Source organism: Loxodonta africana, chromosome 9 (genome assembly GCF_030014295.1).
Source record: "Loxodonta africana isolate mLoxAfr1 chromosome 9, mLoxAfr1.hap2, whole genome shotgun sequence".
NCBI classification, from domain to species: Eukaryota; Metazoa; Chordata; class Mammalia; order Proboscidea; family Elephantidae; genus Loxodonta; species Loxodonta africana.
Window position 1 is genome coordinate 99,285,775 of NC_087350.1, and position 22,716 is coordinate 99,308,490.

The 22,716-nt window shown below is 41.8% G+C and overlaps 1 protein-coding gene across 1 annotated transcript in view; it reads right to left on the minus strand.

Moving 5' to 3' along the window:
* SH3GL2 (SH3 domain containing GRB2 like 2, endophilin A1) overlaps positions 1 to 22,716 on the minus strand; it is a 48,873-nt gene that overhangs the window by 9,144 nt on the left and 17,013 nt on the right. Inside the window, exons 3-4 of the mRNA XM_064290910.1 lie at positions 1,492 to 1,635; positions 403 to 536 (exon numbers count right to left, since the gene is read on the minus strand). Of these exons, the coding sequence (XP_064146980.1) occupies positions 403 to 536; positions 1,492 to 1,635 (278 nt within the window). The remainder of the gene's footprint in view (positions 1 to 402; positions 537 to 1,491; positions 1,636 to 22,716) is intronic.

Sequence of the window (22,716 nt, forward strand, 5' to 3'; positions counted from 1 at the left end):
CAAGCCTAACAATTATTATGAAAATATAAAAATATACAGCTGTAGAGTGATAGAATAACTCTTTATTTAGCTAAAAACTGGCACACTCAGCATTTTAGGGGATGGAATCAGCCCAGGAAACTAATAAAAGTGCATATTCTCAGGGAAAGGATAATTAGCTTCCTGGAAGAAAGAAAGTTTGAAAAACCTATTCGCTGTGAACACTGAAGTCAGAGAAGTGAAATGTAATGTGCATGAGTGGCGGGTTGGCAAGAGGTGCTGCCTTTGTGCCTTCCCTCAGGTTGTCTCACTGGACTGTTTTGTAATCAAGTGCCCAGAGCTGACAGCACACACGGGAAGTTACAAACCGGTTTTAAAAAAAGAGCACTTGCACTCATCTCTCAGAGTACTAGTTCCAGATACCTGAATTTCCCTCAGATCTTTGTCATGAAGATTCTGAAGGGGGTCAATGAAGTTCTGTTTCACTTCCATGTCCAAAGAGTCTTTGACCTCTGAGAGTTCCCGCATGGCCTCCCCCACGTCACCCAGCGCTGGGCCTGGAAGGGGAGAATGAAACTCTTTTATGTTAAAGAACAAAGATGAAATGCAATTGCAATGAGAGGACCCTTTACAGCAGTTCATACTGAGCAACAGACTAAATGCTTCCTAAGAAGATTTTATTCCTTATTGTAAAGAAGGTAAAATCTTACTTTTTTTTTTTTCCTAAAACCTCTCTTGTAGGTACCAGTTTCCCCAGTAGGGGAGCTACTTTAGGGCCAAAGCATTTAGCAGAGGTAAATACTGGAACAGAGAGGATGGTGCAATGAGGAAGGACAGCCATTTGCTGAGACCCCATAATACAAAGCAGTGAAAACTGGAAGTACTTAGTATGGTAGCTGAGTGTTGGAGGAAACAGAGGTGAAGAAATAAACCCTGTCTCATGGGACATGGAATTAGGTACCAAGATACAAAAAAGCTGAGATCCAAGAGAAAGCCACGGGGCAGGGAGTGGAATGTAGCCTGCTGATTGTGACTGCGTACTGTTCTCCAATATTCGTTTATTACTAGACACTCCCAAGGCACCTGAACACATTAGCCATAGCTATTACACATTGTAAAGACGAAACCCTGGCGGCGTAGCGGTTAAGTGCTACAGCTGCTAACCAAAAGGTCTGCAGTTCAAATCCACCAGGCGCTCCTTGGAAACTCTATGGGGCAGTTCTACCCTGTCCTATAGGGTCACCATGAGTCGGAATCGACTCAACGGCAACGGGTTTGGTTTTTCTGGTTTATTGTAAAGACTAGCATCTCATCAGGAAAAAAGAAAGAAATAAGCAAAAAATAAAATTCCTACGACAGATCACACTAAAAATGATTTGTGGCCCATTTACTCATAAATTAAGACCGAGAATCAAAATATAAAATGGTTACAGTAACTTCCTACAGAGTTTCTTATTGGCACCAAAACCCAGGTGTGAACAAAGAATTACAATGTAAGAAGGCCCTCCTTACCAAAGTTGCAGTCGTCCCCAAGCTCTCTTCCAAATTTGAGCATGGCCTCCGCGAGCAGGGCTTCCGCCTGAGGGTAGCCTGGTCCTTTCTCCTGGCCACGGATTTTGGACATGGTATTGATCATGCTGAGTTTAGCTCTGGAAGCTGAAGGCAAAGAGATAACAGGCTTTCAAAGAAGGCGATGTGATATAGTAGAAACAGGACCAGATGGGGAATCAGGCCTTAAGCCAGCCTATAAACCAGCTCAGAGTCCCTGGGTGGTGCAAATAATTAGTGTGTTCAGCTGCTAACCAAAAAGTCAGAGGTTCGAGTCGACCCGGAGGCACTCTGGAAGAAAGTCCTGACAATCTACTTGCAAAAAAAAAAAAAAAAAAACAAGCAACTGAAAACCCTGTGGAGCACAGTTCTATTCTGACACACATGGGCTCTCCATGAGTCGGAATTGACTCAACAGCAGCTGGTACTAGTATAAACCAGCTCATCTACTAAACCTTCTGGGTTTCAAATGTCCTCATCTATATATGTATGTTTCACATATATATTTGAGGGTCAACTACAAGTCGGAATCAGTTTGACAGTTTTTTAAAAACTCTCCCTTCTCCCTTAAAACCTCATGAGGAACTGAACAGAAAAGGCAAAGCTGTCCTGGTACAGCATGAAGGGGCCCCGATCCCATCCTCCTGCATCGTCCCCATCTTGTCTGCACTGTGCTGGCCCCAGTGGTGCTTCCGTGGGAGTGAGTGGCTTCACGGGATACACTATGACAATACTGGATTATGCCACCTCTACCTTTTAGAATTCCAGTTTTATACTTCAATTCTTCAAGTCTGTGAATTAAAGTAAGAAATTAATGGCAACTTCTTGCAGTGTGGGCCTTAGGCCATATTTCACTTACACCATGTATAAGACAGAACTTACTTTCAAAATCATTTCTCAACCAAGATTCTGAAGTATACTCTTCATGAAGCACAGAAATATTGTGTTCATTAAAAAAGAATCATTTCTCTAGCACCTAACTGCATCTGAAAATCAGTATTGTGCCACGAGGACAGTTATAATTTCCATTTCTTTTTTGCTTTTATTTTTATAGAGGATGACTACCTAGAAAGCATTTCTAGTTTTACTAGAAGAAACGGTTTTATTAACAAATAGTTAAAGCGAGTGATTTAACTGATGCTAGGATACTTTTGTTTTAGGATACTTTTGTAAGTTTCCCGGGTTCGTTACAGAAGTTTGGCTTGTACTTTAACTTGGAACTGTGCCCAAGATCCCATCGGCATGGAAACGCCTGACAAAATCACAGGAAAGCATTTTGAGTATTCAATGGCCTACATTTAATCTTGAACATTTATTTCAAAGAGACTATTATTTAAACTTTGGCCCTCAAAGGTTAAGACTGGAGATAAGGAGAGGTATCAGGTGGGGACCCTCTCCACCCTCCCACTAGCCCCAGGGATATTACAATGAGCAAGACAGCTATAGTCCCTGTCTTAACGAAGTGTAGAGTGAGCTGAGGGTTATTGTTATTGTCGTTGAGTCTACTTCAACTCATGGTGACCCCATATACAACAGAAGGAAACACTGCTATCTTCATGACACTTGATATGTTTAAGTCCATTGCTGTGGCTGCTGTGTCAATCCATCTCATTGAGCATTTCTCTCATTTTCATCGGCCCTCTGCCTTACCAAATACAATGTCCTTTTCTAGTGACTGGTCTTTCCTGATGATGTGTCCAAAGTAAGTAAGTGGAAGTCTTGCTTCTAAGAAACATTCTGGTTGTATTTCTTCCAAGAGGGTGGTAGTGTTGGGTGTTGTTGAGTTGATCCCAACTTATAGTGACCCATATGACAGAGCAGAACTGCCCCATAGGGTTTTCTTGGCTCTAATCTTTATAGAAGCAAGTCACCAGGTCTTTATCCCTCAGAGTCACTGAATGGGTTTGAACTGCCAACCTTCTGGTTAGCAGCTGAGCTCTTACTTGTGCCACCAGGTCTCCTCAGACTGAGGGTAGAGTCTATTTAAAAAACAATTAGAGTGAAATATATATACTGAATGTCACGCTGGGGAGTTATAGAGAGTCACAGAAATATGGAACCACCCTAAGCTGTGGTACTGGGATGTTGCAAAGAAGGATTCCTGAAGGAAAGGATTTTTAAGCTGAGAATCAAACACTGAGTGATAGTTAGGTCAGCAACATATGCAAACCCTGGTGGCAACTGAACAAAATATAAAATTCACATTTTCCTTACTCTGCTTTTCACAGAAAAGTATATCATATATTTTAAATTCAAAATGCCTCATAATCACACATTTTTGAAGGGACGATATTATTAGAGTGTATCTTCAAAGCCTCTTCTATAGTAAGCCATATCTGAGATCCAGGAAAGACACTGTCTCTGTCCTCGAGGTGCTCGCAGTGTGGTGAATAAGCAGATACACAGTGGCAACAAACATGACAAATGCTTATTGGCTAATATGCACAGAGTACTGCGGAAACATGAAGGAGGAGTGAAAAACGCACAAATAAAAGTGAAATAAGCAAACACAGGACAATCAGAAGTACAGAATGAACTGTGGGAATGGAGATAAAAGGAGATCAAAGAAATGGAGTAAAGAAACCACAAGAGGTAGTTTATCCCTTCAAATCCTGTTCTGACCATTTTCCATTCTAAAGATTTATTCCTTTCTTGAAAGCTGGTTAGTGATATGTGCTTATAGCTTTGTTCTGTTGAGATGTCTCCTGGTGAGTAATTTTAAACTGTTTAATGTACCACAGCTGATTTGCAAATGCATCATTCTGAATGCTGTACAATTACGAAGATCTTTATTCTTTTACCTGTTACATTAAATACATCTTGAACGTGGTCTGCATTTTCATGAGAGAGGAGAGTAAACCATATTTTACCTATTTCTTCAAATCATCTAACACCAGTACCAGTTACTGTCAAGTGGATTCCGACTCATGGTGACCCCGTGTGTGTCAGGGTAAAATTGTGCTCCACCACATTTTCAATGGCTGATTTTTCTGAAGTAGATTTTCGAGTCTTTCTTCCAAGATGCCTTTGGGTGGACTGGAAGCTCCACCCTTTCAGTTAGCAGCTGAGCATATTAATTGTTTGCACCACCCAGGAATTCCATACTAAGCTTACAGGGGCATAAAAGTAAATAAGGAATAGTGATCTAAAAAAAAAAATACATACGTATGCTATAAGCATACTGGGAAAATGAAAGGAGAAGTATGTGGGAGAATGAGAAGATAGGAAATGAGCAAATATTCCTATTTCCCAAAGTGGGACTCAAACAGAAAACATCTAAAATTAAAAAATCAAGCAGAAGCAACATAAGCCATGTCCTTTCAAAATGTGGAAGTAAAAACTAAAGGAACTGCCAAGAGTCTTGAAAAAGTGTTGCTTCTGGGCAGTGGGAATGGGGGAGAGGGGCTGCTGTTGTAAAAAACAAACTTTGTGAAACGATTTGGTTTTGTCTAATATATGTATGTATTATTTCCCATACATAAAAATTCAATTTAAAATATTTCCCACTTCTTCCTTCCTCAGGAAAAGGGGTGTTTAAAATAGTACCCAACTTAGTAGCTGAGCTGGACAAGCAACACTCATAATGCCTTGACAATCTGGGCACTGCTCTAACTTCCGGAGTCTTTCAACCAAAAAGTTCTACTAAAAAAATTCATTCATCAGAGTAAAGAGAATTGGCCGGGAAGGGAACAAAAGGATTGTCAGGTGAAATGCATCATGAGAAAATGTCACCAAAAGAAAATATCATCAAAAGGAAAGGGCTTGATGAGTCCACATCAAGGTGATTTCTGGAAGGAAATTTGTCAGGTGAGCTGAAACAGCAGGAAGTGAAATTAGGATGGCCATAAAAGGCTGACTGACGTAGCCTCAAAATGGCTCCTCCATTGTTTTGTCCTTGCTAAAAATTGCAGTTTCTTTTTTTGGCCTCTAAATCCATGCCATCTTTTAAGCAAGACAAACAGGGGCTGCCAACGCTCAATTCGAACTAAACTCTAAAGTATAATGTGTAGCGTCCCCAACGAGCTTTCTAAGAACAGCCGAAGGAAGCTGAAGAGTGAAACAGAAGCTCTGCTCACCTTCTTGCCCAAGCAATTTTCCTCTGACCTCAAAATGATATCCCTGTGAGTCTCTGCCCAGTCCCTCCTACCACTGCTAATCTAGTAGGGCAACTAGCTAGGAATGTTGAAGTCTTCTGTGTTTCTGTTAAGTCTTAGCTTTTGCTATAATTTCTTAATCCACCTGAGTAAGCAGGAAAACAAATCATTAAAGCGGTCGTTCATGGAAACCAGCATAATGCGTTAAAATAGACATTAGCTTTTAGCTCATACAGTCATAGTTAAAAATCCAGGCAGCAAATCCCGCTATCTGTGTATCTGTTCCTTAACCTTTCCAAACATTAGTTCTCCCATGCTTAAAATAAGAAAATATCTAATTCATAAGGTTGTCATCAGCATTCAATGATAAATAGCAAATGACAGGCAGTGGACACAAAGGAAAGCATTCTCTTCTTCCTTGTCCATGTTCTCTTTTCTATGAGTATGTGTGCTAGAATGTTCTGTCAACTTAGTTGTACCAGGAACTATATTTCCCAGAATGCCTTCCCTGCATGTTTCTGCATTACAGTTGATTCAAAATGAGACTGTGCAAGGTTTGGGAGGTAAAGATGAAGCAGCAACCGTAACACTCTGTAGGCTGTCAGTGACTGAAGAGGAGAGACAGATGCGGAGGTGTTCAGGGGTTCCAGCTTGTCGTTGCTCTTCCCTACTGTGTCCAGCTCTCCTGCAATGTCAGCTCTGCTGACCAGTCATGACCCCAGGCCCACCACAGAAAGTTTGCTGCAGATTTACAGGGGTAGTATCCTTGAAGAGCCAACAGCCTTCCATGGCCTTCCACGCCAGCTCCCCCTTTTGCAGTCCTGCTCCAGCAGCTGGACTTGCCTACATTCTAGATTCCCCTGCAAGGGCTAAGCTGGTTCACTTGTGCCAGCACTGGTCTGTCATCTTTCTCTGATCCTTCAACTTTACTTTTGGGTTTGTACTTCCCCAGTTCCAACCACAAACATCGATGCTGTTAGTTGCCACTGAATTGGCTCTGACTCATGGTGACCTTCTGTATAACACAATGAAACACTGCCCAGACCTGTGCCATCTTCATGACCTTTGATACGTTTGAGCCCATTATTGTGACTATTGTCTCATCTCATTGAGGGTTTCCCTCATTTTTTGCTGATCCTCTACCAAATATGATATCCTTTTCTAGGGATTGGTCTTTCCTGATAAGCTTATATATTGCAATTATATAAGCTTAATTCCTGTAATAAATCCTTTATTCCATAATATTCAGTGGCTTTGTTTCCCTGATATATTGTGTGATGGTCTACAATCTCAACTGACTAAAAATGATCTATCCTTGATGTACTCCTGAGAGTCAATAAAACTGACTATAAATATTTTAATTCTACAAATATGTGCTTCCGGGATAGACAAAAGAAAAGTACTTATAGGTAGAAGGTTGGCTGCTAATTGTGGAAAAAACACTAGAATGGATTAAGTATAACAAAGTGGGATTAAGACACTAACACTGGAGTGAGGCTGAGTTAAAATCTGGACTGTATTTCTTGCTGGGTGATTATGGGCCTCAGTTACCTCATCTGTAAAATGGTACCTCCACCTCATTGGGTTGGATTGATGTAAGGATTAAATGAGATAATGTATATCATAACGTAGGCACATGATAAACACTGACTAAATGTTGGCTATTTCTATGAGTGCCAGACATATAAGCAAGTTTACTGTGTGATACTATACACCTCTGAGTCTCAGGTATCTTCATCCATAAAAGGAGAAAGTTGGATGATTCCTAAAACTCTTCCAAGTTTTCTTAAGGTCATTCTTCTTGGATATAAGACTTCTCAAAGAAATATGCCCTGAGGCTTCTAGCCATAGGAAATTTCTGGTAGTTCGAGAAGTTCACAGAGTTGTCCTTCTTGGAATGGCCTTCCCCCTCTCTATCTACCTGCCCAGTGTCTTTCAGGCACACCTTTTCTAAATTTCCCAATTCTTCTCTCCCTTCTCTGCCTTCAAGGATAAATGACCCATACATACATTGATCATAGCTCACACAATGCTTTTTCTTTCCTGCATGCTTGTTTTCTGCTATAAATGGAGAAGTATTGTAATGGTTAAGACTGTGTGTCAACTTGGCTGGGCCATGATTCTCAGTGTTTACATGTGATCACTCCATGATTAAATCTGCTGTGAGTAGCCAATCAGGTGAAAGGGAGTTTCCTTGGGGGTGTGGCCTGCATTTAAATATAAACAGATGTTCTGGCTTTTTTGCTCACTCTGGATTCTGCAGCTGTCTCCTATTTTTCTCATCTCCAGTTCTTGGGACTTGAGCTATCAGCTTATCTGCTGAATTTGGGATTTGTTGATCTTCATAGACTGTGAGCAAGAGCCCTGCCCTCCGACCTGCAGATCTTGGGTTTGCCCGCCCCTGAGACTACGTGAATCAAGAGAAACCTCTATCCTGATCTATGGACTTGGGACATTCCAGCCTCTACAGCTGCATGAGCTGTTTCCTGGATATAAATCTCTCTCTGCATGTAACGCTTTACTGGTTTTGCTTCTCTAAATAACCCAGCCTAAGACAAGTAATGTCCTACTGAATACTAGCACAGGGCCTAGCATACAGTACGTGCTTATTAAATGTGGGCTAAATGATTTCATTAAAAAGTTTAATTTTTTAAATAAAATTCTTCCACATATACCATTTTTTCTAATTCTTAGAAAAGACTTCTGTGACCTGCTATTATGTTCTGAAATGGAGCTAGTGGCTGCTGTCACCTGGGAGCTCTGCCCATAAGTGATCATGAGCTCCTATTTAGGAAACAGGGTTTCCAAGTTTAGGTGACTATCTCGCCTTGCAACCTGTTGTGTTCTCATTCTCTAGAGCTGAGCTGTTTTGGAGGTGGCGGGGGAGGGCAATAACCCTTGACTGCTTCATGGACTGCTGAAAGACCCCCACTGAAAAGAATGCATGGCATTGCCCTGCTGGCATGCTGCACTGTCTTGATGTCCTTCTAAGTGATGGCAGTGCCAGGTAAGGCCTAGTCAAGCTCTTCGGAACACTGGTTGAGACTACGAAGACCCCCAAAGTGAGTGCTATGAGGACTTAGGAGCAATTTGAAATAAATATTTTATAACTGTCTTTTTGTATCTGATTTTCACATACTTTCTATCAAACCAACTTTTAAGAACTACCTGAATTTCTACACTTAAGAGCAAAACATTTTTTAAATAATTCTCATTTCACTTGAGTTTCTAGAGCTTCCTATCTTTATATAGACTCCATGTGGGTTTATTCTTCTTGACTAAGGTCACCTGAGAAAAAAATTCACTTTGAAAGAAGGTGAGACAGATGGAGGTAAAAAAGCATGTCCATTGTTGGAGGGAGCAAGAAGCAGTGAGCTGCCCTTCCCACCCAGTTCCCTCCCTCCACCCCCGCAAAGGACCATGATTGGAAGGTTTGTGGAGAGACCAATGTCCCTCTGGCAAATAACCGTTATTACAAGCCTGCTTAAAACTGCTGTATTATGCTTGCAAGAGTGGCTTCCTCCCCTCTCCACCTGTGAAATTTCAAATAAGAAAACATTGACCTGGCATCTGTCTGTGACAACAGGAAAACAGAAAACCTGATCCCCACCCTAGGCTTGTGCTGATGAACACAGTCAACACACTTAAGGTGGCCACATTATTCCAAATCACGTCTTCATGTTCTGACTGCTGCGTGAAAAGTCAGTGGAGCCCTAGTGAACTAGTATCCGTGTACAAGGAAGGCTGAAGACATGGAGCAAGTTTTTCAGAAGACTTGCACTACTCTTAGAGGCTTAATTCCTTTGTCATCTCTACCTACCTTATGAAAACCAAACCTAGTTGCCCAAAAGAGCAGAGATCTTTAGCAGGACAAATGCTTAATGATTTATACAAGCATTCACAAATGCTACCATCTGGTCTGAAAAAGCCCTAAAATATCATTGAAGAACTGAAGATCAGGACCAGCTTTGATTTCAGAAATATCTACTCCGTAATTCACATACGTTATCTCTTTAACCCTCCCAGTCACACAAAGGACAGGTTTTGTTTCTTGATTATAAAGGTAAGGAAACAGAAACACAGAGTAGTTAGGGTAATTTTCCCAAGGATACACAGCAGCAAGGGGCTGAGCCAGAATTTGAATTCTAGTTGTGTTTCAAAAGCCTATTCTCTTCCCAGAATGCTACACCAGCTCTCATTATTTTATTACACCTTTGTTAAAATGGGGGAGCCCTGGTGGCACAGTGGTTAAAGTGCTTGGCTGCTAATCTAAATGTTGGCGGGTCAAACCCACCAGCTGCTCCTTGAGAGACAGATGCACCAATCTGCTTCCATAAAGATTTACAGCGTTGGAAACCCTATGGGCAACTCTGTCCTATAGGGGTGCTATGAGTCAGAACAGACTTGACAGCAGTGGGTTTGGCTTTTTTGTTTTGTTTTGTTTTATTAAAATAGGTCAAATTAGGATTTATCAGTAGCAAAATTTAGAGTTTTAGCTATATTTACACTCATGAGGTGTTTCAAAATGCAAAGATAAGGCAGCGTGATAGATGCTGTGACTCAGGACGCAGAATGAGCGCTGCACCATGAGTTAGGAGATTTAAGATTTTTTTTATCTGGGTGACCTTGGGCCAGCTGCCTAACCTCTCTGGACTTCCTCCTCTTCTTCACCTCCAACTTAAGATGACTGACTTACCTGGTTTCTATAATGCCTTTCAAAGCTACATGTTTCTGATACATGCATTAGAATCCACAAGGATAAATCAACTAGGTCACCTGCAAATAAGTAGATGGTATCTCTCCCAATATACACAGAACCTTCATGTAAATTCTCAAAACCAAAGAAAAGTTATTCTTTTGCAAAACCGCTACTGAGATTAAAAAAAAAAAAGGCCAAACTTTAAAACACCAATGAAAAAAAATTTAACTTTATTATTATTTAAAAAATCCCTCCTCTTTTTATTTCTACAAGAAGATATACTTCCTAATGATATGGTTTCTACTTGTTGGTCTTTAGAAAAATAGGTTTTCTTTTTTAAAAGATCAAATAGATCTTTCAAGGAAAATAGAAAAGCAACTGATTTCCCCTTCTTGTAAAAAATCATCCAATTTCATACATAAAAAACCCAGTGCCGTCGAGTCGATTCTGACTCATAGCGACCCTATAGGACAGAGTAGAACTGCCCCATAGAGTTTCCAAGGAGCGCCCGGCGGATATGAACGGCCAACCCTTTGGTTAGCAGCCGTAGCACTTAACCACTACGCCACCAGGGTTTCCCCAAATTTATAAGGGCTAATTAATTAATTACTAAATAGAATAAACATTGTGAACAAGCATTGTTAAAATTTAGAGGACCAAAGCAACATTTAAATTTGGAAATACAGCCTTTTGAAGATTAAAAAAAATTCAGAACTGCATTCTCCTGCTGAGAAAACATATTATCATTCCCTACTTACTCATACAAGGACACACAGTATCAAAAGAATAAGACAAGTCAGGGTTCCAAGTGCAGCCCTGCCACTCACTAGCTGTGTAAGGATGTGCTTACCACCTCAGCCTCAGTTTGCCTGGTCATAACTCAGAAATAATAATACTCAGTGACAGAGTTGTTGTGAGGGTGAAATAAGATGATAAATGTAATCAATACAGGCATTAAACGAACATTAGTTCTTTTCTCCTCTTTCCTCTACTTTAGTCAGAGAAAACTGTGGTTGAAAACTGTGTGTGTTTCCTTGGGCTGCTGTAAGAAATTAAACTCAGTGGCTCAGAACTACGGAAATTTATTCTTTCACAGCTCTGGAGGCTAGAAGTCTGAAATGAAGGTGCCAGCAAGGCCATGTTCCCCCTGAAGGCTCTAGAGAAGAAGTCTTCCTTGCCTCTTTCAGCTTCTGGTGTCCCAGGTGTTACTTGGCTTGTGACAGTACAACTCTAATCTCTGCCTCAGTCTTCACATGGTATTCTTCTCTGTGCCCTTGTGTCCTCTACTCATCTTAGAAGGACACCAGTCATTGGATTTAGGGTTCATCGTAAACCCAGGAACACTTCATCTTGTGATCCTTAACTAATTATATCTGCAAAAGATCCTATCTTCAAAGGTCACATTACGAGGCTCTAGGTGGACATGAATTTTTGGAGGAAGGATACTGTCCAACCCACTACAATAGTCATTTCACTGAAATAGCTACCAACAGCTAAACACCTCTTTATTGGAAGTACAAGTTATAGAAATAAGGCTCAATGATGTCTTCAGCTGGAGGTTAAAAATTCTGAATTATTGTAGTTAAAGGTATAAAGCACAGTACAGCAATTACGACTGGAGTGAGTATAAATCCTCAAATCACAGTAAATTAGATTCAAAGCATAATTTTAAACAAAATTGTATGCAATAAATAATCTTTGAGCATATATTTCGTGTTGGCAACCTGTGATGATGGCATATGATGGCCTGATTTTCCCAGGTGAAGCCTCAGGACATTTACAGGCCTGAAATGGGCTCTTCTTTTTTATTTATTTACTTATTGTGCTTTAGGTGAAAGTTTACAAATCAAGCCAGTCTCTCATATAAGAAGCCACACACACCCCGCCGTGCACTCTCTCCTAAATGAGACTGCACATTCCTCCTCTCCACCCTGTATTCCCCTGTGTCCATTCAGCCAGCTCCTGTCTCCCTCTTCCTTCTCATCTCACCACCAGACAGGGGTCGCCTGCATAGTCTCATGTGTCTACTTGAGCCACAAAATTCACTCTTCGCCAGCATTATTGTCTATCTTATAGTCCAGGCCAATCCCTGTCTGTAGAGTTGTGAAATGGGCTCTTCTAATGCTCAGTGCACAGTAAGCAATGGGTTCCCTTGCCTTGCACACTAAACCAAAAAACCAAACCCACTGCCATTGAGTTGATTCCAAAAGCAGTTATTAGATGACAAAAGATTTACAAGTTAGTGAGGACTTGGTACATTTCCTCAAACCTCTGCAGTTTCTTTTGAAGCTGAATATTAGAAGGGATTGAGGAAAAGGAAGAAGATGTGCCTGCTAAGTTACATAAACACGTAACTCTAGCACTGGATCACGCTACTCTCAACCCAAATAATGCTATTTACATAACACAGCTCTCCAAGGTGACAGAGCTTTCTCATGCCTCTGGGTTGGAAGCAGTGGGGGGATGTTTTAGGACACTGTGCTGTGCACACAGTCAGCAGCCCTAAGAGCCTGTGAGGTGGGACACCAAATACTCACCATCTCAGGATGGAAGTGCTAAGATGCCTGCACAGGTCTCATAGCAGGCCCTGGGAAAGCAGGCAATGACACCCCAGGGACGTCACCTTTGCCATATAACCTAACCCAACCAAGAGGGTGGCATCCTATCCCCTTTGCCATACTGTATTGTTAGAAGCACGTCATGGGTCCTATCCACACCCGAGGGGAGAGGGTTATACAAACGCGTGATTCACTGGAGGGTTACCCCAGAGTGCATTCGCCACACACACCAGAAATAAAGGAATAGTAATATTCTGAAGCATAAGATAGTGAAAACAAAATGGACTTTGGAGGTAGTCTTATCTGAATATGAACTCTGGTTCTTCTGCTGCATGACCCTGGAAAATTATCTGGAGCCCTGGTGGCGCAGTAGTTAAGGCTTTGGCTGCTAACCAGAAGGTTGGCAGTTTGAATTCACCAGACGCTTCATGGAGACACTATGAGGAAGTTCTACTCTGTACTATAGGGTCACTTAAAGCTTCAGTTTTCTTACTGGAAAATAGGGAAAATTCTTATCTAGGTCTATAAATATGAATCGTCTGTCAATAGCTCTAGCCTCATGATCTTATACATGAGAGCAGACACATGCACACTTTTCAAAAGCAACTGTGAAACGTATTCATTGTGCATGACACTAAGTAGATATTATATATAGAGAAAGAGCTCTGATCCTGGCCTCCACATATCTTTAGACCAAGACTCTACCTAAAAAGGTTAGCTGCTTGTATAAGGAACTTAAACATGCTTAACATGGTTTGATGGACTCATTCAGAAAACAAAGCGCGTACTAAGAAACAAACACTGAGCTAGGCACTAGGTGTATATATAAATTAGAAAAATAGATATAGCCCTTGTCTCAATGAATTTAAGGTACACAGTGGGAAAGATAAGCAATATTCACCCAACAGGTATTTATTGAGGGCCTGGTACTGTTCTAGATATTAGGGATAGTAAGTAAAACAGACTGTCTTGGTCATCTAGTGCTGCTATAACAGAAATACAAGTGGATGGCTTTAACAAAGAGAAGTTTATTCTCTCACAGCCCAGTAGGCTAGAAGTCTGAATTCAGGGCGCTGGCTCCAGGGGAAGGCTTTTTCTCTCTCTGTTGGCTTTGGAGGAAGGTCCTTGTCATCAGTCTTTCCCTGGCCTGGGAACATCTCAGCACCTCCTGGTGCTGCTTTCTTGGTGATATGAGGTCCCCATGACTTTCTGCTTGCTTCTCTCTTTTATATCTCAAAAGAGATTGGCTTAAGACACTACCCAATCTTGTAGACCTCATCAGTATAATTGCCGCAAATCCATCTTATTACATCATAGCGATAAGATTTACAACATACAGGGAAATCATATCAGAAGATAAAATGGTGGACAATCATACAAGGGAATCATGACCTAGCCCAGTTGATTGATATTTCTGGGGGACACAATTCAATCCATGACATAGACAAAGTCCCTACCATGGTGGAGATTGTATTCTAAATGGGAAAGGGGGTGATGGGCAGACAATGAGCAAAAAGATAAAGTGGAAGATAATTTCAAATGGTGATAGAAGATAATAGCAGAGTGTCTTAGTTATATATTGCTGCTGGAACAGAAATATCACAAGTAGATGACTTTAACAAAGAGAAATTTATTCTCTCAAAGTCTAGGAGGCTAGAAGTCCAAGTTCAAGGCTGCCAGCTCCAGGGGAAGGCTTTCTCTGTCTGATGGCTCTGAGGGAAGGTCCTTGTCATCAATCTTTCCTAGTCTAGGAGCTTCTCAGTGCGGGAACCTTGGGCCCAAAGTATGTGCTCTGTTCCCAGCATTGCTTTCTTGGTGATATGAGGTCCCTGCTTGCTTCTTTATATCTGAAAAGAGATTGACTCAAGATACAACCTAATCGTGTAGATTGAGTCCTGCCTCAACATAACTGCCTCTAACCCTGCCTCATTAACATCACAGAGGTAGGATTTACAACACATAGGAAAATCACATCAGATGACAAAATGGTAGACAATCACACAATACTGGGAATCATGGCCTACCCGAGTTGACAGATACTTTGGGGGGACACAATTCAGTCCGTAACAGAGGCTATATGAGAGGTATGGAGAGAAGTTATTTTAAATAGAGTGGCCAGGAAAGGCCCTCCCAAGGAGATGACATCTGATTGGAGGTGGAATGATGAGAAGCAGCATGAATGATGGAGGCCAAGAGAACAGCATTCCAGGCACGGGAGGTTCCTGTGCAAAGACCCTAGGGTAGGAACAAGCTTAACATGGCTGAGGATAAAAAAATTAAAAAAGACAGTGACAAGGGCGGGGGTTTGGGAACCATGGTTTAAGGGGACTTCTAAGTCAATTGTCAAAATAATTCTATTATGAAAACATTCTGCATCCCACTGTGAAATGTGGCGTCTGAGGTCTTATGCTAACAAGCGGCCATCTAAGATGCATCAATTGGTCTCAACCCACCTGGAGCAAAGGAGAATGAAGAACGCCAAGGTCACATGACAACTAAGAGCCCAAGAGACAGAAAGGGCCACATGAACCAGAGACCTACATCATCCTGAGACCAGAAGAACTAGTTGGTGCCCGGCCACAATCGATGACTGCCCTCACAGGCAGCACAATAGAGAACCCCTGAGGGAGCAGGAGATCAGTGGGATACAGACCCCAAATTCTCATAAAAAGACCACACTTAATGGTCTGACTGAGACTAGAGGAATCCCGGCGGTCATGGTCCCCAAACCTTCTGTTGGCACAGGACAGGAACCATCCCTGAAGACAACTCATCAGACATGAAAGGGACTGGACAGTGGGTAGGAGAGAGATGCTGATGAAGAGTGAGCTAATTATATCAGGTGGACACTTGAGACTGTGTTGGCATCTCCTGTCTGGAGGGGGGATGGGAGGATAGAGAGAGTTGGAAGCTGGCAAAATTGTCACGAAAGGAGAGACTGGAAGGGCTGACTCATTAGGCGGAGAGCAAGTGGGAGTACGGAGTAAGATGTATATAAACTTATATGTGACGGACTGACTTGATTTGTAAACGTTCACTTGAAGCTCAATAAAAGTTAAAAAAAAATAAAAAAGCCAGTGAGACTGGACAGAAGACAAGATGGGGTCAGAAAAGAGCCATGGCCAAATCACACAAGGCCCCGTAGCCAGGAAGTGAATACTTAGCTCAATGGGAAGCCACTGGTGAGTTGTAAACAAAGGAGTGATGACAAGATATGATTTATATTTTTAATAAATCAAGCTGACCGCTACAGGGAGAGTGTAAAATCCAGGAAAAAGAATAAGGAAGGCAGTATATCAAACAAATAAGCACAATGTACAAAAGTAAATATTGAGACGAATACAATAAAAGAACAGGGTTCTTTGAACGAAGTATACAAACAGTGATCCTACACTCAGGCCATGTGCATTATGGTAGCCAAGAGAAGCGATACTTCTAACAAGGACATACATAATAAAAAGTTAAGAAGGTGACAAGTGTTACAGATACAACTACTGGTCTCTATTCATCCAGAGCAAAAGAGAAAGAGGAAACCAAAGACTCAAAGAAGAAGCTAGTCTATAGGGTTAATAGTCTACATGAACCATGGCCTCATCTACCTGAGATGAGAAGTGGATGGTGCCTGACTACCAGTACCTACTCTTCTGATTAGAGTCACAAGAGACGGACCTTGATAGAATGGGAGAAAATGTAGAACAGAACTTCACATTCATTAAAAAAAAAAAAGCAGCAGACTTACCAGACCCATTGAGACTGGAGGACTCCCTGAGCCTATTACCCTGAGATAGTCTTTAAGTCTGGAAGCAAAACTAGCCCCTGACACACACCAGCCCTGGGGCAGGGACTCGAAGGCAGGAGGGGACAGGAAAGCTGGTAACAGGGAACCCAGAGTTGAGAAGGGAGAGTGTTGACATGTCGTAGGGTTGTTAACCAATGTCATACAGCAATGTGTGTACTAACTGTTTGATGAGAAACTACTTTGTTCTGTAAACCTTCATCTAAAGTTCAATAAAACAAACAAAAAAGCTAGCCCCTGAGGTCACCTTTTAGTGAAATAACAGATTGTATCACAAAATAAAGAATTATCACCCATGAGTACTGTGATCCTTTAAAAACTCAGCTATGTAAGATCAAACAGTCAACAATTACTTTAAAACAAAGATGGAGAATGTAAGGGGATAGGGAAACTAGATTAATGGAAACAGAACAACCACAACAGAAACATTGAGACTGCACATCGTGAAGAAAATAACTGAGGTCACTGAACAACTTGTCTAGAAATTGTTGAATGAGAACCTAAACTGCTGTGTAAACCTTTACTGAAAACACATTAAAAAAAAAAAAGAAGTGAAACATGCTATGAAGAACAACAAAACGGGGAAAAAGCTTAGAGAGTGATGTTTTAAAAACAAGGTGGTTAGCAAATGAGGTGACATTTGAGCAGAGAGCCAAGTGAGGACTTTGAGATTTGGAGACAGGGACTCAGCAGTGCGACTGGCAAGGGCCAGACCAGTAAGTGCGATTGCTGTGCTGAGGAATAGCAGGAAGGCGGGTGAGGCTGGTGCAGAAGGTGCAAGATGGAGACTGCCAGGGTTGTAGGAAATGAAGTCAGAGAGAGAGCTGGATGCTGGATCATACGCGGGACCTTGTAAACGTTATAAGGACTTTCAATTTTATTCTAAGCAGGGACCCACTGGAGAGATTTGGGGAGGGGACTCATGTGAAGGTGCCGTGAGAGAATAAAACAGGAGTGGGCCTGATGTGATGGCGTGCTTAGGGAATGGCTCTTAGGAGGCGACGTTTATGCTGAAACGGGAAGGATGAGTAAGACAGGTGTCCAATAAGGGTCATCTAGGGTGCTGCAGAAGAGGAATCAGCCAGGACAAAGTCCTGGTGCAGGAAAGAGCTTGATGCTCTGGAGAAACGAAAGGCCAGTGAGGCAAAAAAAAGAGTGAGAAGGAATGACACAGAGAGAGAGCAGGGACACTGCAAGCACCTCAAGGCCACGCTAAGGATTTATACCCTGGATTATCTAGGATGTTTCAAGCGTATTAGGAACCTACTAATTTTCAACAGAAAAGCCTAGTAGCATAATGGTTAAGAGCTACGGCTACTAAACAAAAGGTCAGCAGTTCGAATTCACCAGGTGCTCCTTGTAAACCCTATGGAGCAGTTCTACTCTGTTCTATAGGGTTTCCATGAGTTGGAATCAACCCGATGGCAATGGATTTTATTTTTCAACAGGGAGCCCTGATGGTGCAGTGGTTAAAGCACTTGGCTGCTAATTGAAAGGTTGGTGGTTTAAACTTGCTAGCAGCTCCATGGTAGGAAGATGTGGCAGTCTACTTCTGTAAAGATTACAGTCTTGAAACTCTATGGGGCAGTTCTACTCTGTCCTATAAGGTGGCTATGAGTCTGAATTGACTTGATGGCAACGGGTTTATTTATTTATTTTTGGTCTGTTTTGTTTTTAATTTTCAATACCTTCCCTAAAGATGTAGTAGAAATAGGAACCTCCCCAGCCTTTTCGATACACACAGTATATGAATTGTACCATTACTATCACTATTGCATTTTCCTCTTTAATGTTTACCTGGAAAGACCCTTTTCCTTTGAAACTGAGCCAACATTTTCCTCAAATTACTTTTCCAATCCATCCTTTATTAAATTTGTATATTTTTCAGTGTCAGAGTTTGGAAAAGTAAAACTCTGGCTACTAGACTCAGTACATGTCCCTTATTCCTTAGCCGAAGGATGGATATATTCATCCATGCCTCTGTATTCAGCAGACTTGTTAAGTGCAAGCAATGTGCCAGGCCAAGTGGTCGTAGTCCTGAACGAAACAAAGATAAATATGACCTAATCCCTGCCCTCCTGGAAATACAGCAAATTCACTGTGTTGTGAGGCTAAGATTTGAACACATGAATGTCAAATAATGCATTATTAATTTTCAGCCCCACCATCACCAAGCATTTTATAATCACTGTATTTAATCATCTTGGGAAGGGCATGATTAAGAGGGCTGCTTGTGGGAAAGAAGTATAATAACTTTGATGTAAGATATTTGCAGGACTAATGGGATATTTTAAAACTAATACAGCTATCATTTACTTCCACAGGCAATGTTCCACAAATGAGATTTGAAGTTATTATTATAAAAATTTAAACAGAGATCTAATGACTCCAATTTAATACCCCCATCTTAGGCAGGCTGGAGAAAGCTATGCCATGTAGACATTCAAAGGAAAAAACATTTCTGCAGAGAACCAAACCCCTACTGTGCACCGCATTTTTCATATTAACACTGCTTTTTAGCTAAGCAGCTTGGAAATTCGTATTGCATCATGAAGTCAGGGTCAGAATAATGTAATAACATCTCAGTGCAAACTGAAAACAGTTTGCAGCGCTCTGTTATAATCAGGGCACTGAAGGTAAAAAGCAAATGAAGCCCAACCCAGCCACATCTATTATTCCATTCAAGGGCAAAATTTCTACTAGAGTGCCATGACACAGATTTTAGGACTGTTAAAAAAAAAAGACATTCTGGCCCTAAGTAAACTGTCCATTTCGCTGCCGAAAAAACAATCGCTAATACACATAAACCAAGGAGCTAAACACCTAGCTTCTATCCAACTATAATAAATAGGTTGGATGACAAATTGTCCACTATTGGAAATGTGGCTATGTGGGGCTGCCCTGGTGGCACAGTGGTTAAAGTGCTCGGCTGTTAACTGAAAGGTGGGCAGTTCAAACCCACCAGCCACTGTGAGGGAGAAAGATGTGGCAGTCTGCATTCGCAAAGATTGTAGCCTTGGAAATCCTATAGGGTCGCTATGAGTCAGAATCGACTCGATTGCAGTGGGTTTGGTTTTTCCTGGTTTGCTGAGCACGTGAAATGTGGATAGTCTATATTGAAATGTGCTATAAAGATAGAATACACACCAAATTTCAACGACTTAGTATGAGAAAAAAGGAAATGTAAAATATCTCTGTACGCTCTGTCTGCATTACACATGCAGACAGGCTGTGCCTCAGACTTCCAGGCAGCCATAAGACTGCTAGGAATGAGACACATATATCCACTGGCATTACCCATTCTATGGGTGCTACATTCATCTGTGACTGAGCTGGAAACATGAGACACACAGTATTGGCAAAGTGAAAGCCATTATTATTATTTATAGAAAGCAAATGGTAAACAATAACATTCTCAAAGAGGAAATGCTTACCCTTCCCCAAATCATCCACGTCCATTCTTACGTTGCCGGTCAGACACACCATGGTTCAGGTCAGATGCTATGCTCACGTCACCTCTGCTTCTAGCTACCACCACCCTGCTTTGGGGACCTGCACGCTACCCAGGCCCACAATGTTCACCTGGCGGGGTAGGGAGGAGGAGTGCGGCCCCAGCACAGGGCACACTCAGACCTCTGCTCTGCACAAGCAAGTGTTACAGCTCTTTTCGTTCCCCTGGCAAGTCTCCTGCCCAAAAGTGCTCAGCTCTCTCTCCTCGGACCGGCAAGCCCACCATAGCCACCTTGCTCTGAGGGCTGGCAAGCCACTGTCTCTTGCCCTCTCGCACCACCTTTAGTGTTACAACTCTCTCTTCTGGGTCTAGGAGGTTCTCAGCAGGTCTAGGAGGTTCTCAGCACAGAGACCCTTGGGTCCAAAGGACACATTCTGATCCAGACTGTTTTTGATGGTAGTGAGATCCCCCTGAAACTCTGTGGGATTGGCCCTTATATAAGCAAACCCCATGCTAGTTTCAACGCATGGCCCACCAGGACCACGAACTGACCATTCCCTCATCGGTCTGCAAGTCACTCAATTTGCATAGTAAACTGACCATTCCCTCATCGGTCTGCAAGTCACTCAATTTGCATAGTAAACTGAGCAATCTCCTGCAAGACTGTGGCCCAGCCAATCATTTTGAAAGAGTTAGAAGACCATGACTAGAAAGGCCATATAAAAGCAATTCCCTATATGACATCACATTACAGTTTTTAATACTGATTGCTAATTTGGTTATATTAGGTTAAAATATATTATTAGAATCAACTTTTCACAATAAAAATAATTAAAAGAAAAAATCAATTTTACTTTTCTTTTTCCTTTTTTAATGTAAAAAAACAGCTACTAGAAAATTCAAAGTCACTCATGTGGCTTACATCTCTTATCACTACTGGACAACCCTGATTTAGTGTCATTTTCTTCCCCACAGGCATCAGAATACTCAAACAGGAAGGCTGATTTATTATATTCTCGAATCTTCACTCTCAGGTGCCATGAGAATGGAGGCTCACAACCAGTACAATGGAATTTGAGAGCCGCTTCTTTCATGTTTTTTTTTTCTTTCATGTTTGAATTATTTTTAATGTAAGCCACTTAAAAATTTGTACTGGTTAATGCCGTTCCTGTTAGAATCATTTCATAGTCAAAACTGAAACACTTTACAGCTCTCTGGTCTATGTTCTCAAAATCCCTGCTTCCCAGGGCAGACCTTTAGGCCTGTGACTGAATTTGGCCTTCCCCACCTCATCAGCTAGCTGAAGTTCCCTGAAGGAATTGGCTGGAAAACCCTCTGGGCCACTCTCCTCAGAGTGTACATAATATGCTGCTAGGTTGTGAGGTCTCAGAGGGCAGGGGCCCAATCTTGGTCCTATTGCTATCCCCCACAGCATCTAGAATTGGTGTTTACGTAATGGTACAATAGTCATGTTTAACAACTATCGGTTACATGGGTGGATCTGATGGTTTAGGGGTAAAAGAAGAGCTGTTCCTCCTCTCCTTTGTATGACAGCAGTTTTATCACATTAGTCACTGACTGTCAACTGAGCTTAATAATTCATTTATTCAAATATCCAAGTGTCACCAACTGCCTGGCACTGAGCTGGGTGCCAGAGATGCGGCAGTAAATAAGACAGGCGCAGTCCAGTCTTCACAGTGGAGGGAAAACAAACAAAACCCAAACATTTATGTACTTACAACGAGTGTGATATGTGCCAACATTGAAAAGCACCTGGAATTATGAGACGGAAGTTTACAGGGAAACCAAACGCAGTCAGGGGCCCAGGAAGGCTTGAATGACCTTTACACTGAACCTGAGGGAGATGTGGGTATTAGCCTAGCAAGGTGGAGGGAAAAGGGCAGAGAGGGCCCTTTAGGCCATGCTGAGATTTTTAGACTTAATCCTAAAAGCAATGAAAAGCCCCGGAAGGGTTTTATGCACAAGAATGGTATGCTCAGGTCTGCCTTCTTAAAACATGGCTCTGCAGGTGGGCCAGAGAGGATGTGGGGCATTCCACAGCATTTCCCATAATTCCTGAAAATAAATCAGAATCTCTTTGGTCATCATTTCAATAGGAACTGAGATTTGAGAATATAAAAGATCTATACACTCCACAACAACACGATCTGAAAGCCAGCAAACACCCTAAAATATTGCTCTCATAAAAGATACTCTCAAAGTATCCTCAAATTTCCATTTCCATCAATTCTACTGATCTGTGCATGTAAATTTGTTGCTTGGCGCCAGTCCCTGCTCTGACCCAAGCCAGAGCTTGCTTATTCAAAACCAGTATCCAGCTGTCCACATTGGTCAGCTCAGCTCCTGGGGTCACTGAGGGGCCAACGGGTCACAGTATCTCACAAAGTGCATCAGTTTGGGAATACTCCCTTCTGCTCTTTTATGCCTGTGGACTGAGTCTGTGGGTGTTTGTCAGCTCCTGCATCCCCTTCTCAAGGACCGCCAGGTTTTAAACAATAAGTGTGCTCGACCAGCCACATTTCAACAGCTCCATAGCCAGTGTCTGCTCTCGGGGTAAGGAATTCATGGAG